General features: G+C 33.2%; 2 protein-coding genes across 2 annotated transcripts; both read right to left on the bottom strand.

Annotated features, from left to right (window-relative positions):
* Window positions 1-2,123: 2,123 nt before the first annotated feature.
* On the bottom strand, window positions 2,124-2,709 carry LOC117122406. Its single transcript, XM_033267959.1, has one exon. It carries the CDS (start codon window positions 2,707-2,709, stop codon window positions 2,155-2,157), a length of 555 nt encoding a protein of 184 aa, XP_033123850.1. The 3' UTR covers window positions 2,124-2,154.
* Window positions 2,710-6,226: 3,517 nt separating this feature from the next.
* On the bottom strand, window positions 6,227-14,564 carry LOC117122446 (pentraxin fusion protein-like). The gene is made up of 4 exons (XM_033268019.1): window positions 14,411-14,564; window positions 10,508-10,627; window positions 9,243-9,323; window positions 6,227-6,576 (listed from the first exon to the last, which is right to left on the bottom strand). The coding sequence occupies exons 1-4, from the start codon at window positions 14,478-14,480 to the stop codon at window positions 6,344-6,346; spliced, it is 504 nt and encodes a 167-aa protein (XP_033123910.1). The 5' UTR covers window positions 14,481-14,564; the 3' UTR covers window positions 6,227-6,343.
* Between the last annotated feature and the right edge of the window lie 326 nt (window positions 14,565-14,890).

Here is a 14,890-nt window from a genome sequence, read left to right as displayed (position 1 = left end):
CGCTTTGGGGGGGGGGGGGGGGGGGAGAGAAGGCTAAATTGTTCAATTTTTTTTAATGGCGATATAAGAAAAATTATATTCAAATTTTAAGTCTAAGAGTGTAATTTCCGGCCATTTAGAGGTGCCATAATCACAAATTTTCCTACCTCTGGTTGGGGCTGAGGTGGTATAGATTCTCCATCTGCTAAAGTACTCAGTGACAGATTCAAAGGGTCCCAGCCGGCCCGCCCCCACCCTTCTAAATTGTTCATAAAAATGGAGATATAAAGATAATAATATTCAAATTTTATGCCTGGAAGTGCAATTTCCAGCCATCTAGAGGTGCCATAATCACAAATTTTCTTCCTACCATGGTTGGGGCTGAGGTAGTATAGATCTTCTATCTATGAAAGTACCCTCCCTGGGCCCTTCTATTTCGAATTCCTGGATCCGCCACTGGAAATTACAACAAATATGAAATCATATTACAGTAGCTTGATGCCTGTAAAATAACTTATAAAATTCACCAAACTTCGTAAAATATCCGTAGCTTCCAGGGGGCTTCGCCCACCAGGGGCCCTGGGCGGCCCCCTGGCCCCAGCCTAGATGCTCGCTTCGCTCGCATACTCGACCTTATGAAATGCCCTCCCCCCACCTTTCAAAAACGTTCCGCCACTGTTGATTAAAAGCTTTTATAAAAACTAAAGTACCTGTATATTTTATTTCACAGTCATAATGAATATGCACTCATACAGTACTTGAATGGTTCAATGATGTGACTTTTTTAGATAGTTTATATTTTATTACATATGTAAAAAATTACAAACCGTTCAATTAAAGACAGTGCTCCAGAGCCCAAAATATTCATAGGCTAAAGTCTTGGGCGGATGCTGACCGTGGTGTAATCACATACCCTTAAATTGTATTAAAAAAATATTATATAGGCCTATATTTTTGTAAGGCCTGTTGTATAGGCCTATAGACAGCCAAACAAAAAAAAAAAAAAGAAAAACAAATCCCGACCGACCCCAATTCCTCAAAATCATCTTATGCTTGGGAAATATATAGATTTTTTCAACCTTTATGGGTGTATATTTAGCGCGAGTATGCCTCCAATCGTTGGTGGCTGTGTTTAGAGCCACATTTTGTAGATTTGGCATAATTTGGCCCAATCTGGCATATTGAGCAAGGCCACGGCATAATTTAAATTTTATCGCTGGCAACGCTGACTTTCAGGAGGCCTAGCATTTCGCTCTACTAGTTACCATCATGGATTAAATGAACGATAAAACTAAATGATTAAGCACAAATATTATAAAACGGAAAAAACACGAATTTTCTTTTTATATTAAAAACAATTTTAAGTCTTAAAAAGCTTTTTCAAAGTTTACATATACAGTAATTAGCAAGATCGTATCTGTTGTCTACTGCTGGTATCAGCGTGACCACTCACAAATTTTGATATTTCAATTTCAATTTCAAATAAACATTTATTTCTTCACACAATATAATAACAAAAGGTAAATATTGAACAGTCGGATTTCATAAAAAAAAAAGAAGACTTGTGTGAAAGAGGGCACTGCTAAAAAAGTATACGCCAAATGATGAAAGGAAAAACCATTCATCAAGTGGCACTTGTAACGAGCGACCCATATAATAACGAAAGCATATATTCCTTTGGAAAAAATACATAAACGAAACAAATACAAAACACGGATACAACAGAAAGCAGAGGGGGGAATTGGAGAAATGATTAGGCAAAAATTTATCAATATTATAATAATGGTATTGGAAAAATAAACCTTGATTTTGATTTGATTTAAGCGTATTTAAATAAAAAAGATATTTCTTGACCTTAAAAGAGAAAATTTTCCTGGAAGGGGCCGATATAATTTCAAGGGGGAGTTCATTAAAAAGTTTGGAACCACTATAGAGCAAGGTGAAGGTTGTCACGAATTCTGGTGTTGTAAGGATGTAAATCTGAGTTTTTTAAAAAGGAGCAAAGGTTAGTTGGGAGAAGAGAATTGGTAGCTTCATAAACAAAGATACATTGTTGTAAAATATTTATATCGAAAACAGACAACTGATTCAAAGCAAGCAAGCAAGATTAATAAGTTTATGCCTAAATAATCGTGAATCGTATTCTTATCAACTGTCCAAGTGTATAGAATGAAATTAAATGTCATTGATAGACAAAACTCGTTGTGTTATTTCCTTTCCGTTCTTCTTGATAGAAGCAAAAATGCGACCGTCAATTGACCAAACTGCTAAGACAGCAGTCTTCTGACGTAGTTGATTCATTAGTATTTGCCTTTTGTATGTTAGATCTTCATGAATAAATTTTCCAGATCCTTTTAACCTCCTTCTGGATTTAATAATATCATTGCGTTTCCGATAAGAACAAAATTTTACAATGATTGGTCTTGGCTTGGTGGAGTTATCGAACTTTCGTCCAACTCTATGTGAGCGTTCGATGTCATCCAACGTCAAGTCAACGCCTATGTCGTTAGCCAGTTTTAAAATTATGTCGTCCGCCTTCTCATTACTTGCTTCTTTAATTCCAAAGAAACGAAGGCAATTGCGCCTGCTGTACTGTTCAAGATCGTCTAACGCAAGATCAATTTCGTCCATTTTATTATTAATGTCGTCGGGAACAAATTCTAAGTTATTTGCAGTGCTCGACTCTTTGTTAGACTCCAGATCTACGATTCTGGTCTCTAAAAATTCCATTTTTTAATTATAGAGTCAATTTGAGGGTTTACTTGCCTTGCAATGATATCCTCTAGAAACTTTTCAACAGCAGGGCTCTTAAGAGCGTCGCTGATGTAGCTACTGAGGAGATTCTTAAAATCCTCACTGCTTAGTAATTCGTTTACAACTAACTTCGCCACCTGGATTGACTGACGCGTAGCCGCTGGTGTGTTGTCGGCTTCTTTCGACATTTCTGACGTAATAACGTGGACGAAAATAAAATAGGCTTATGATATTTCAGTTAATGTTGAACTCAACACAGTACTGCAGTTACTTCGATTGCTTCACTAGGATGTTAGTATTTAAGACAGGAATAACTCGGTGCGGTATAGTTACATCAGTCGAGAGATAGCATTCATACCGGATGACTGGGTCGAAAATACCCAAGATTCAGCAAATATTGCCCAAAATTACCCAAGCTTCCTGAAAATGCATTAAATTTGAAAAAAAAAAGTTTTTTTCGCATGTATAGTTTCCCTTTTATTTCAATTTATAAACCATTTTTTGTTGTAATTGTTTGTGTTAATTATTAAAATTATTATTCATTAGGTGATAATACAGATAGAAAAATCCGCCCTCAGTCGGCCAGTGTTGTCAGCAGATCAAGTTTTATTATGTAATGCATTAATTAGGTAAGATCAATGGCAACAAATCACAAATAAACAATTCTGAACCCATGTTTATAGCAATTAACAGTCAATTAACAATCTTATGTGCACTTAGTTGAGTTTTGCTTACTTGAATGGACTGACATATACTTTGTTACTTCTTAATTCTTCCTCTATGACAAAAATATTTAATTTTCTTATTAAAAATAAAATATCCAAGGATTTGAACGGAATACCCAAGAACCAAAGACTAAGTCAAAATACCCAAGATCTTGGGTAAATACCCAAGCAGTGGTCACACTGGCTGGTATAGCGGAGGGGTGGCTGCGCTATCCGCTGCGCGGTGCTCCATTTGTAACTAACCAGCTGCTGCCATAGAGATATAATAGCCCTATGCTTTGTTATCATTGGCTGCTGCTCAGGCTAGGCCCCGAAAGTCCCCTCAGTGAGTTGTGAGACGTTGGTGGCGCTGTTTCAAAATAATCCCGATAAAATGGTTTATAAAGTGTAGCTTTATCACCTGTTATCACCTGTTCCACCATGAAGATATCCTTATACGGTCTCGCGGTCTGTGGGACTATAATGTACTAAGAATTAGCTAAATATAATTAAAACTCTTTTACTTATTATTTAGTAAATACTTACGAACAGCAAATTAATCTCATGAGACTGTTATTTAAAAAAAAAAACAAAAAACAAAAAACTGATAATACGGTGCATCTCATACATAAGCTAGTAGTACATTAGTGAATCCTCAGGCCAGATTCAGCAAGTTGAAATCGCAATCCACCAGGCAGTATTTTATTCCAATTTTGACGTATTCACTTAGTATTTTAAAAAATATTGAATAGTAAGTTGTAGGGAAAATTTCCCGCCGATATATAAACACTAACGATACTGGGTAAATGCCTTGATTTCTTGCTTCAAACAGTATCCATTCGTAGAAGTCATATGAACATAAGTAAATTGTATCTTGTGTATTTATAAAATGTGTTTTATTTAATTGGATTTTATTTTTGTATTTCTCAATATCTGGTAACTCGAGTAGATAGCAATAGACCCTGTTCTCCATATATTGTATTTTATTTTATATCGGTTTTTTTAATTATAAAATTTAGATATCAAGCACTGTATTCAAGCATCTGGGTTGTTCAAATTAAAGTGGCCATAATTTACAAACGATAGAGATATTCATAAATAAAATAGAACCCCTATTAAGTGGACACCTTCTGAATAGGGTAATTCTATTAACGGAACCTCTGTGAAATTGTCCCCTATATAGGGGTTTATGACATGTTTTCATATAACGATGACATACATTCTTTACAATTTTATTTTTATTGATATAATTAGTTAATTAACTAATTTATAGCAATATGCAAATACAATTCATTTATAATATGAAATCAGCAGAAATAATTAAAACAACAATAATGTTCCCAATATTGTTTCATGATACAATGATCAAATATTTTTTTTTTTATTGAGCTTTCTATTGGATGGCTGTAGCATGGATAGAGTATTGACTTTGCAAGTTATGGTATGGATTAAAATCCTATTTGAAAGTAGACCCGAAAAACGAAGAAAAAATCTAGTTCATTGCTCAAAATGTGTCAAAGGTTAATGATTTTTTTCTTATTTTGAGACTGCTCTAATTGTTGTGATACAATGAAAAAACAATAAGTGTCCACTTAATATGGGTTACTGACCATTTTGGCACACTCAGAAAGTGTCCCCCTCCTTTAAATGGGGTGACCCCTTAATATGGTTTATGGTTTATGGTTTTATATTTATATAGCGCCTTCCACGATCGAAACCGTCTCAAGGCGCTTGAAAAATATATGTGAAAAAGTATGGAAATAAATTTGACCGGAAATAACCTAAACTAACCAAACAGAATAACCGACAAAACAGATAAAAAATAGAATCACACATCATCACACCGTTTCACTGACCGACCAAGGCCGATCAGCTATTGATTTCGGTTTGGCCGTAGTGTTAAATGATATATGGCCCCTCGTTTCACGGAAAAGTGTCCCCTAAATAGGGGTGTCCCCTGAATAGGGGTGTCCCAAAGGAGAGCACTACTGTACTGGTTTACTGTAAATACAACAACATTGTCTAAATTTTAGACACAAGTCAGCGGCCGTCACTACCGTATTGAGGGCGCTTGCTAATCGTAGTGAAAGGACAATTATTACAAGTAATAATTACTTCAATTCTCCTCAAAACTTGCGCAGCATCTGCACGAGATTGTATTAAAGAATAGATGAAGAACATAGATAAAGAAAATAAAGTGCACTGTTAATCATCTTATTGAAAATTCCAAAATGCTACCAAAATTGAATTATTTATTACATTAAGATGATTATTATTGAAAGCTTTAAAATAGGCATGCCTATTTTATTTTTGTTTTTGTTGCATCTGCTAGTTTATGTAAGTCTGAGACAAATGCCTCGGTGTATACATACATTATTTTTTCTCTATTTCAATCTAATTTGCTTTGTATATGTTTCGATATGAAAATTCTCCGAAATAAAGAGAAATTGATGTGTGTAATTAGTGGCATTAATGTAAGAAAGTTGCTTGCTCTCTTCAAACTCAAGAGCCTCTTCAGTGCTAAGCAGTGAACAAGATAAAGTATGCTATGCGCGTATAATTTATGCTTTGACGTTCTTCAGCTAGGTCCATCAACTTATTTCCCTCTTCCATCATCAATACTTTGTTTTTGTTTTTGTTTTTGTTTTTATTCTGGCACCCATGCTCGATCACTTGACTTGTACGTACAGCATAAAAAATGTTCATTAAATTGATAATCATGTTATTGTTGTGTTGTTCGTATGGTACGGTAATCATGAGGCTGAAATCAGGAAACAGGCCACAGAAAGTTGCACGGAATCAAGCGCTTTATTTCTACTTTCAAAACTAAACTACACTAATAGCAAAGTATTGTTTGAAGGTTTGCATGGCGAAGTAATAACATATATGTTTCTGCTTCAGCATAACTAATTGCCATCGTCACCCCACACTTCAACTTCGCAAAGCGATAAATACTCGTGAGAGAGTGAGACACTGACGTATCGACCAATAATTTCGGGAGTGCATTGTCGACTGATAACATTCGAGTTGTTGATATCCGCAATGGTGACTACCCCTCCACATTGTGGATTTGTCAGCCAACCGTAGGTGTTATTGCCAACACGAATGTTGGCGCCATTTAATCGTTCCTTGCAACAATCTAAAAACAAATAATTATTTATAATTATATAAGTATAAATGTATTATTCAGTCAAATTATTTATATTTCATTATTTAACATATAAAGTTATTTATATATAAATAATTATTTCAAACCAAATAATCATTAATAAATAATCAACGTTTCAGAAACATTATTTATAAATAAAAAGTATTTCATTATTTATATATAATGGTTTTACATTTACGCCAAAATCATTATATATTATATTATATATATATATATATATAATATATATATACACATAATATAAGCTGCTGACTCGACATGAAGTTTTACGAGCAGCCCTAAAGTACGAGCAGCTCTAAAGTATAAACCATAATGTCGAATGATGAGCAGGAGCACGCTGTGTCAGTAGTAGGCCTAAGTGTATTTAAAATTTTTATTATAGGCCCAGGTCGTATTTACGTTTACAACATAAATTATATGAAATTTCAGCTCATAGTCAACTAAAATGAATAAAAGATGGGAAGTTTTGTAGTTTATCTCATCCTTTAAAACAAGGTATTGAGCTAAGTTAGAAATTTTAGAGGGAGCATGGAAGAAGCGCTCAGAACTTAAAAACAACTAATAAAAGTTACAAAAAGTTACAGTACTCTAAGGGTGGGCTTTCCTATTTTTCGATTTCAGTACTGTACTGGTAGATCTGCATTACTGCTTTATATATTTATATATTTATGTATTTTGTTGAAGATTGTTGTATGTCTCGTTATAAATATTTAATTTACCAGAATTTCTTTTATGACAGATTAGGAATTAGGTAGTGGACGAGGGAAGGAGGACGGTAGAGGTAGGTTAAAATACTTTGGAAAATGAGTTAAAAGTATAAAAATGAGTTTATGGATCTCACTAATCTTTTGATTTTACCGTTCTTTATGGAAGCTAACGTTTTGTAGATTAGGTGTCAGATTGTATTAACTTGATGTGCTGAGTCTTTGTTTTTAGTTTGTTAGTCTGTAGGCAGACTACAGACTACATTTGTTCAATTGATTTTTTTCTCTCTTCTTTTGTTATATTGTTGATTATAAAGATGAACCGTTCACTGTAAACGTGTGCCATCGATCCGAAGGTGTATATCCAAATAAATAAATAAATAAAATACAAATAAACATGAATATGCATGCTAGACTTCTCCCTAGCGAAAGCAGTATTCACTGGTTGTAAAATCTGCAGCGTTGAATATCATTCCTCGAAGGAACCCAGTAGTACTGATTCTGAAGAATATTAACGTTTAGAAATGCTCGACACGGTATTAAGACAATTATGTATAGTTTTAATAATTCTCACGAACATTTCGTTCACATTCAATATGAATAAGAAGCATAGTCATAGGCTTAATAGCAAGCAGATTACCGTATAATATGATCCATTTTACCAAAACTGACGATATTGAATATACTGACTATGACGTACTGTTTATTTTAGACTCACCCTCTGCCAACATAATCAAGGAAACCTTTAAATACCCAATTAAAAATTGAATAGCTCATTAAAACGAAGGATACTGATTGAAGTGTAGATTTCATTGATTCAAATTTTATCAGCCAATGGGCCATGCAAAAAAGAATGCAACAAGCTATACCCCATTAATTTTTCTTTTATTTTAAACATTGTAATTAATAACTGTGTCTGAATTACTCGTAATTATTGTCTCCGAGCATTTCTAAGCGCTTTATATCATTAGAATGTAATTGAAATAAAATATACTAAGAATAAATAAAAAATCAATATGCATGCTGAACCTTTTTTCCATGTATTTTACGTCACAATAAAAAGAAACATGAACTTGAACGTGAGATCGAATCATGTACTACTGAAGATGGACAGTTGATACGACGCATACCACATCATGGATAGACTAATTTTTATATACCACACTCAAATAGCCAGATTCAATACTATATGGTACTGTGCTTTTTATACTTTCAAAGATCATATATAAGTAAACTGTGGCAGGGATAATATAACAAAAGTCCATTAATTTTCACACTGTCTATGACTACCAAGGCCTATTTTAGAGATTTTGACCTACGCCGTAGCTTTCAACCTGGAGCTTGCTCGATACACCACTGAACACCCCTTTCGCCAAGTCAAAGTATGCATATTCATGTTTATGGTTTCGTCACAACTATTGAAATTATATATAGAATTGTCCGAGCATCTAAACGTTTATATCCTTCAGAATCAGTACTAGATTTTACAAGCAGCGAACACTGTTTTTGCGAGGGAGAAGTCAAACATGCATATGTTTATCAGTTTACGTAACTGACCTAAAATACCGGCCTCTATAATTTCTACCTTAACGATATGGAAAAAAATAATGCGAACCGCCATACCCTTCGATTAGGACGTTTTCGATCGCGCGAATGACATGACCCGAGGAGACAGAATTTTTGGTGTGTTTAGAATTGAATTGATTTTCTTTTTTTAGAGTGCCATTTCCGGGCATCTACAGGTGGTAAAAAAAATTGCCACCTCGGCCCCAACTATTGTGGGGCAGAGGTGTTTGTGGACAAGCCAGCAACACCTCTAAACTTGGTAGCTATAACCTGCGCTATGATTTTTGCCGTCATCGATCAATCTAGCTCCTTATTAGACCTACGTAAGAAACATTTCTTATAGATTATGGTGTTTTGTTCACCTACCTTGTCGATTGTATAGCCTAACATATTTGATTTTGAAGTGTTTTCCGAGGTCAACCTTCCACCAGTTGACAGCTTGGTTTTCTGAAATGTCCAAAAATTTAACATTTAACATTTTTTACTTTTCATTATTGTTTAACCAACGTAGTTGCTAACTTTCTGTGCTTTCGTAGATCTTCTTATCCAAAATCATTGATTTTCCTGTCCTTTTTATTATCTCGGACATTTTGAATTTTGAAATTGCATGTTCTGATTGTTGTGGATTTTTCTTTTCAATGAAGTTTTCTCATAATTAATGAATTTTAATTGTCTTTATACTTGTAAATATTTAAAATTTTACATAAGAAAACCGTGTTTTAATGACATTGTATTTTAATGTTTGTCAAAGTCCCCTATTGTTCAGTTTACTGTCTCTTGCCATTTAGCTGGAAGGGTTATCCTCGTTTAATATGATAGAAATAAACAAGAGTACTCAGTAGAGAGCATATCTCCGCCCAAAGCAAAGCCCTTTCTATAAAATAAATCTCCCTAATTTACTTCAACACACACTACCACCCCACATTACTTTGCTCCGCTCCTTAGCTCTTCAAAAACACACAGTAACTCGCCCAAACACTTTCTATTTCTGATATTTATCTGTCGATTAGTTTTTGAAATATCTGGTCTGGGACGTTTTCCTTTGAATGGTTCTCATACCCACACCCTACTCCGGATGGTCACAAAAATTTAAAAATGTCTTCATCGAAACATGACAAACTATTCTGGGTAGTATCATTTAGATCCATTGATTTTTAGGTCTGGGACCTTAGCACTTTAAATGACACTCAAATTCAAACCTGAATTTGGATCGTCACCAACACAATTATTTCTTACTTCTTACTTGGTTCAGATAAGTTAACACGTTTTTGAAATATCTGATGTAGAGTGTTTGCTCTTAAATCCATTAAATTGGTCCTCACATCCACACCCTACTCCGGACCGTCACCAAAATCATTTCCTCATTGGGTCAAACCAAGATTCCCTGTTATTTTCATTTATATCAGTGCAGCCGTTGATGTGATAATTAGAACACACAAAAAAAAAAAAAAAAAAAAAACACAAAAAAAAGAAAATGTGAGACACACAAACATTCACGACTGAAAATATAATATCAACATTAACAATTAGTATTATCCTTTTTGTTATTTAATATACGAACTGTAGAGCTAGTACAGTGAGCCTCCATGGATCAAAGGCTTACCCATGTCGATTCAAGTGTGAGAACTTACCTGTGTGTGTGCAGGACCCATCGTTCATATTGCCTGATTTTCTACCGTCAACTGCTTTTTCTGCTACTTTATTACCATAAACAGAACTCTGTGTGGCATACGTCCCTCCACTAAGGTTCACTGTAGACAAAGCAATATCAGTTTTTTTTTAATTGAATCGAATTATAACCATGAATTACCTCAATCATTTTTTTTTTCATTTCAACCACTTTATTAAAAAAAGGATAAAATATCATACACATACAAAACCTAGGTCACATGCTTGCTCTGAAAAACAGGGGGAAAGGCAAGTTAACAGAAACATTTTGAAAAAAAAGAAAGAAAGTATTATTTTAAACATAAAAATCAACAGTTATTATTGCAATTACCCTTCAGTGGACAACATGCAGAAGCTTTATTTTAATCATTCAGGTGTCATATATCGCACGTTTTGCACTTTTTTAATAGTAAGAAGGGGTGGTGGGGACCAATTTGTAATTTTCATTGCCATCAAAAACAGCTAATGGCTGTTCTACAAAGATTCTGCATTATGTCTCCCAACGCTCTTTTTTAAAATGTTTTTTTTTTTTTTTTTATCACATAACATATCTAGACTTCCTTAATATCTCTATCTATTGAGTGATTAAGGGTGCTAACCTCAATAGTAACGTATTTTACATATATAGATTAAAATTCCTTTTTCCTTCCTAAACTTGGGATTGCCTAAGCTTTGTTTAGAATTGCGTGAGACAGTTAATTCCACTATAGCCATTTATTATAGTATAATCTATTGATCGATCAATTTATCAATTAATTTATCGACCATTAAATCAAGCAAGCAGTCAGTCGTTTGGTCGGACAGTCGATCAACCAATCAACAAGCCAGCAAGACCAGTAATCCACTAAAATACAAAACAATTGTAAAGACGATATTTACATTATATTATTTACATTCATTGTTCCGCAAATTAGGGAGTGCGTCCCAAACATGGGACAAACTAACGGAAGGACACTAACATTTTTTTTCAGAATGAATGCTAATAGATATATTGAATAATAGTCTTTGATTAAACAAAGAGCACTTCGTCAACAAATTTCAAAACTAATACATACCTACAAAAAAATATTTACGTAAATTCTAAAAACAAATAACTCTGCATTATTTCACTGTCATTACGATTACTTTTGCTCGTATTGTTAAGAAATTGCAGATTATGCAATATAATATGGTCCGTTTTACTAATGATGTGGAACCACGAAGTCATGATGTTTTATTTATTGATCAATAACGGAAATAAACCATTTTATTGGGTTATTCCGAGCTTTAAATATTTTACTAAATTAACTACTTTTTAATTTTTATTATCATTGTATATTGTTGTTTTATGCATTGTATTGAATTATGCTCTATGGTATGGTGTTTATGTCGATTGAACTTGTTACGAGCATGCACAGTTAGAACCGTGAAATGGCTTATTGAATTGCCTCGTGCAAATAATGCTTTTCATTCATTGTTCTATTCTTTTTAACTTTTATAATGCTACCACTCCAAAGACGATATAAAAAAAATACCACAAAAAACTTTTCTTCTTGATACGGGCGATAAGACAAGTCAGATTATTAAAAAAATGTGTTAGATGTTAATAGCATAAGTCTCGTTATTTAATTTCAAATTTGATCAATTAAACCTCCAGAAGGAAAGCACAGAAGGATACAAAAGTACAAATCATGATAATACTTAAAATAGCAAAGCAAAAGCGGTACAAAATGCTCTCCCTTGACAAACAACAGTAGGCCAACAACGAATTGCATGAACAGTTAGACGTTTGATAAATGTTTCTTAATATATATATATATTTTATAACTTAATACGTTTAAGGCTATTATTTGATTTTTTAAAAAAAATACTTCAATAAATAAAATTTCCTGAACACAGCAATCCCCCTTTAAAGTCACCCCATTTTGTAAGTATGTTTGAGAATTTCTTATCAAATATAATAATAATAATAATAATAATAATAATAATAATAATAACAATAATAATATGAAATACTAGTGAATAAAATATACTAGTGAAAATAATAATAATAATAAATACAGGTACAGGGACGTCAGCATTTTTAAATGACTCTAAATCCACACCCATATATCGTAACCAAATTTTATTAACGTTTTATTGTAATTTTAATTTCATTCGGATCAGTTGAGCAATTTTGAGATATCTGGCCTGGGACGTTTCTCTTTAAATTGTCCTCAATTAGAATAATGAAAAACAATGATCTTTAATTGGAGGGGTCTTTAAATAGAGGGATATCTGTATAATTTAAGTAGTTAATGTTTTTCATCTCTTTTTCCAACGATGTGGTAAAAAAATCTCTTGTTTTAACACATGAAAGACAAATATTGTTGCTATAGCTACTACCTAATTTGTCCGTTGTATCCATTATTATTATAATTATATCTTTATTTTTAAGAAAAAAGCAAAAGCAAAAGACCAACACGTAATAACCTGTATACACCAGAAACGCGGCTCCACTACCACAGTGCAACCATTTACTGGCAATAAGAATTTTCCCCACACCCACAGGAGAGAAACATAAGACCGACCAAGCACAGGAAGACGGCCGATCAAGAAGATTAAAAATGCGAAAAAGAGAAAATATCTTTGATACTCCCCGTAACTGCATGATAATCCAACATTTGATTTGGGATAAAATATAAACAAAAATATCTGCACTAACGAAAACCTGTAAACAATTTTTGTTATAATTAATTAATCGCAGCAAGGAATTCGGCAAATTTCAGTTACACGTGGATTCGTAATTTTAATGTGAAAAAAAAAATAATAGAAAAACGAGTGCAATTAGCATTTGCTAATGATTACGACATTTAATCATTTCCATTATAGAGAATTAAATCTGATATAGATTTTATTTTTATTTATCTTTTTTTGTGTGCGTCTAAATATATTCCTGTCAATGTTACAGGATTTTAAATAAATTAATAATCTTAATAACTAATCATAACAAATATAATTAGAAAGAAACAATAATGAATATCAGTAACAAAAACAATGTAATAACCACAAAAAAAGACTATTATTATTATTATTATTATTATTATTATTATTATTATTATTATTATTATTGCTATTATTATTATTATTGGCTAAAGAAAGTCAGCAACATACTATATTTGCAGCCATTGATATGGAAGTATCTATCAATAAGACAACAGATTTCTGACAGGAAGATTAAAGTAAAACATAGAGTACTATAGTGTTACGTCACGATACCACGTGATACTACTCGGTTGCTATCGTTGGAAAATGCGTTCAACCCGACGCCATTTTCGCCACTAACAAACCATTTATCCCAATTTCTAACTTAATTATTAAGATGTTGTATCTTACTTTTTGTTTGTAAATTTTAATTGATGATTAAGTGTGTGTTCGATAACTAATATAATGCGAGCTTTTGTGTTTTAGTACATTTTGATGGTAAAATATTAGATTTTAAAATGCCTATTCCAGAAAGCCTATGCAGTCATTCAGGCGTAATGAACGGTAACCTACGTCTGTTGACAACAGAGAGCGCCACCTGGCGTCGTGAAAACACGACTGTGATACTCTATAGATATTAAAAATGTCGATTAAGACCTTTGTAGAGCAAGCAACATATTATGATGAATTACGATTGCATACTGTAATTGAAGATACGTAAGATACGTATAGAGTAAATTCAATATCATTGATACATTGAATAAGCATCAGTTCTAAGAGAAACATATGATCAAAATCCATCAGGGCATTATTTTTAAATAACAGTAATACTGGGTGCCTCGATATAGAAATATATATTTTAAATACTATAATATATTTTTCTTTTAACAAATTCAAAAAAAAAAAACAAAAAAAAAACCTACCAATACGTCCAGTAGCAGTCGGGATAGTTAGGTAAACCAGAGCACACACTAAACACAGAAGGTAGTACATCTTGGGAAAATCAGTAAATGACGATATTTAGATGTGGAACCTGCTCGTAGAATGCAAAATTTATTGCGTTTTATCTGCTTTTGTTTGTTATACTGCACATGCGCAGCTATATATTTCGCTACTTTCCTACCTTGTGGGTATTGATAAATACAACGGGTTCAGCCGGGGGCGTGGATTTTTTGGTGACGTCATGTATAATTATCCCGTCTACCTAAAAACATCACAATACACCGTGTGACCAATGTGACGTTGCGAGTAGATGATGTAATACTTGTTGGTAAAAATGAGAGACCTCACTATGCTATCACAGGCAGTAAGTGATTTTTTCCGAGAAATGGAAGTTATCTTTTAACCTTGACAAATCCATTGTTCTTATAACAGGACAACGAATAAACCAATATAGGAAAGAA

Source organism: Anneissia japonica, unplaced genomic scaffold (assembly GCF_011630105.1).
Source record: "Anneissia japonica isolate Jap-2015-1 unplaced genomic scaffold, ASM1163010v1 scaffold275_len1219475_cov178, whole genome shotgun sequence".
Classification (NCBI taxonomy): domain Eukaryota; kingdom Metazoa; phylum Echinodermata; class Crinoidea; order Comatulida; family Comatulidae; genus Anneissia; species Anneissia japonica.
This window is presented reverse-complemented; position numbering and strand designations above follow the sequence as displayed.

What these genes read in the sequence shown, in the direction of transcription:
- LOC117122406 (XM_033267959.1), bottom strand. Translation starts at nt 2,709, where the DNA reads ATGGAATTTTTAGAGACCAGAATCGTAGATCTGGAGTCTAACAAAGAG.
- LOC117122446 (XM_033268019.1), bottom strand. Translation starts at nt 14,480, where the DNA reads ATGTACTACCTTCTGTGTTTAGTGTGTGCTCTGGTTTACCTAACTATC. An exon ending in GACTGCTACTGGACGTATTG is followed by an intron (nt 10,628 to 14,410) that starts GTAGGTTTTTTT and finishes CTTTGTCTACAG; the next exon opens with TGAACCTTAGTGGAGGGACG. An exon ending in TAGGCTATACAATCGACAAG is followed by an intron (nt 6,577 to 9,242) that starts GTAGGTGAACAA and finishes ATTTGTTTTTAG; the next exon opens with ATTGTTGCAAGGAACGATTA.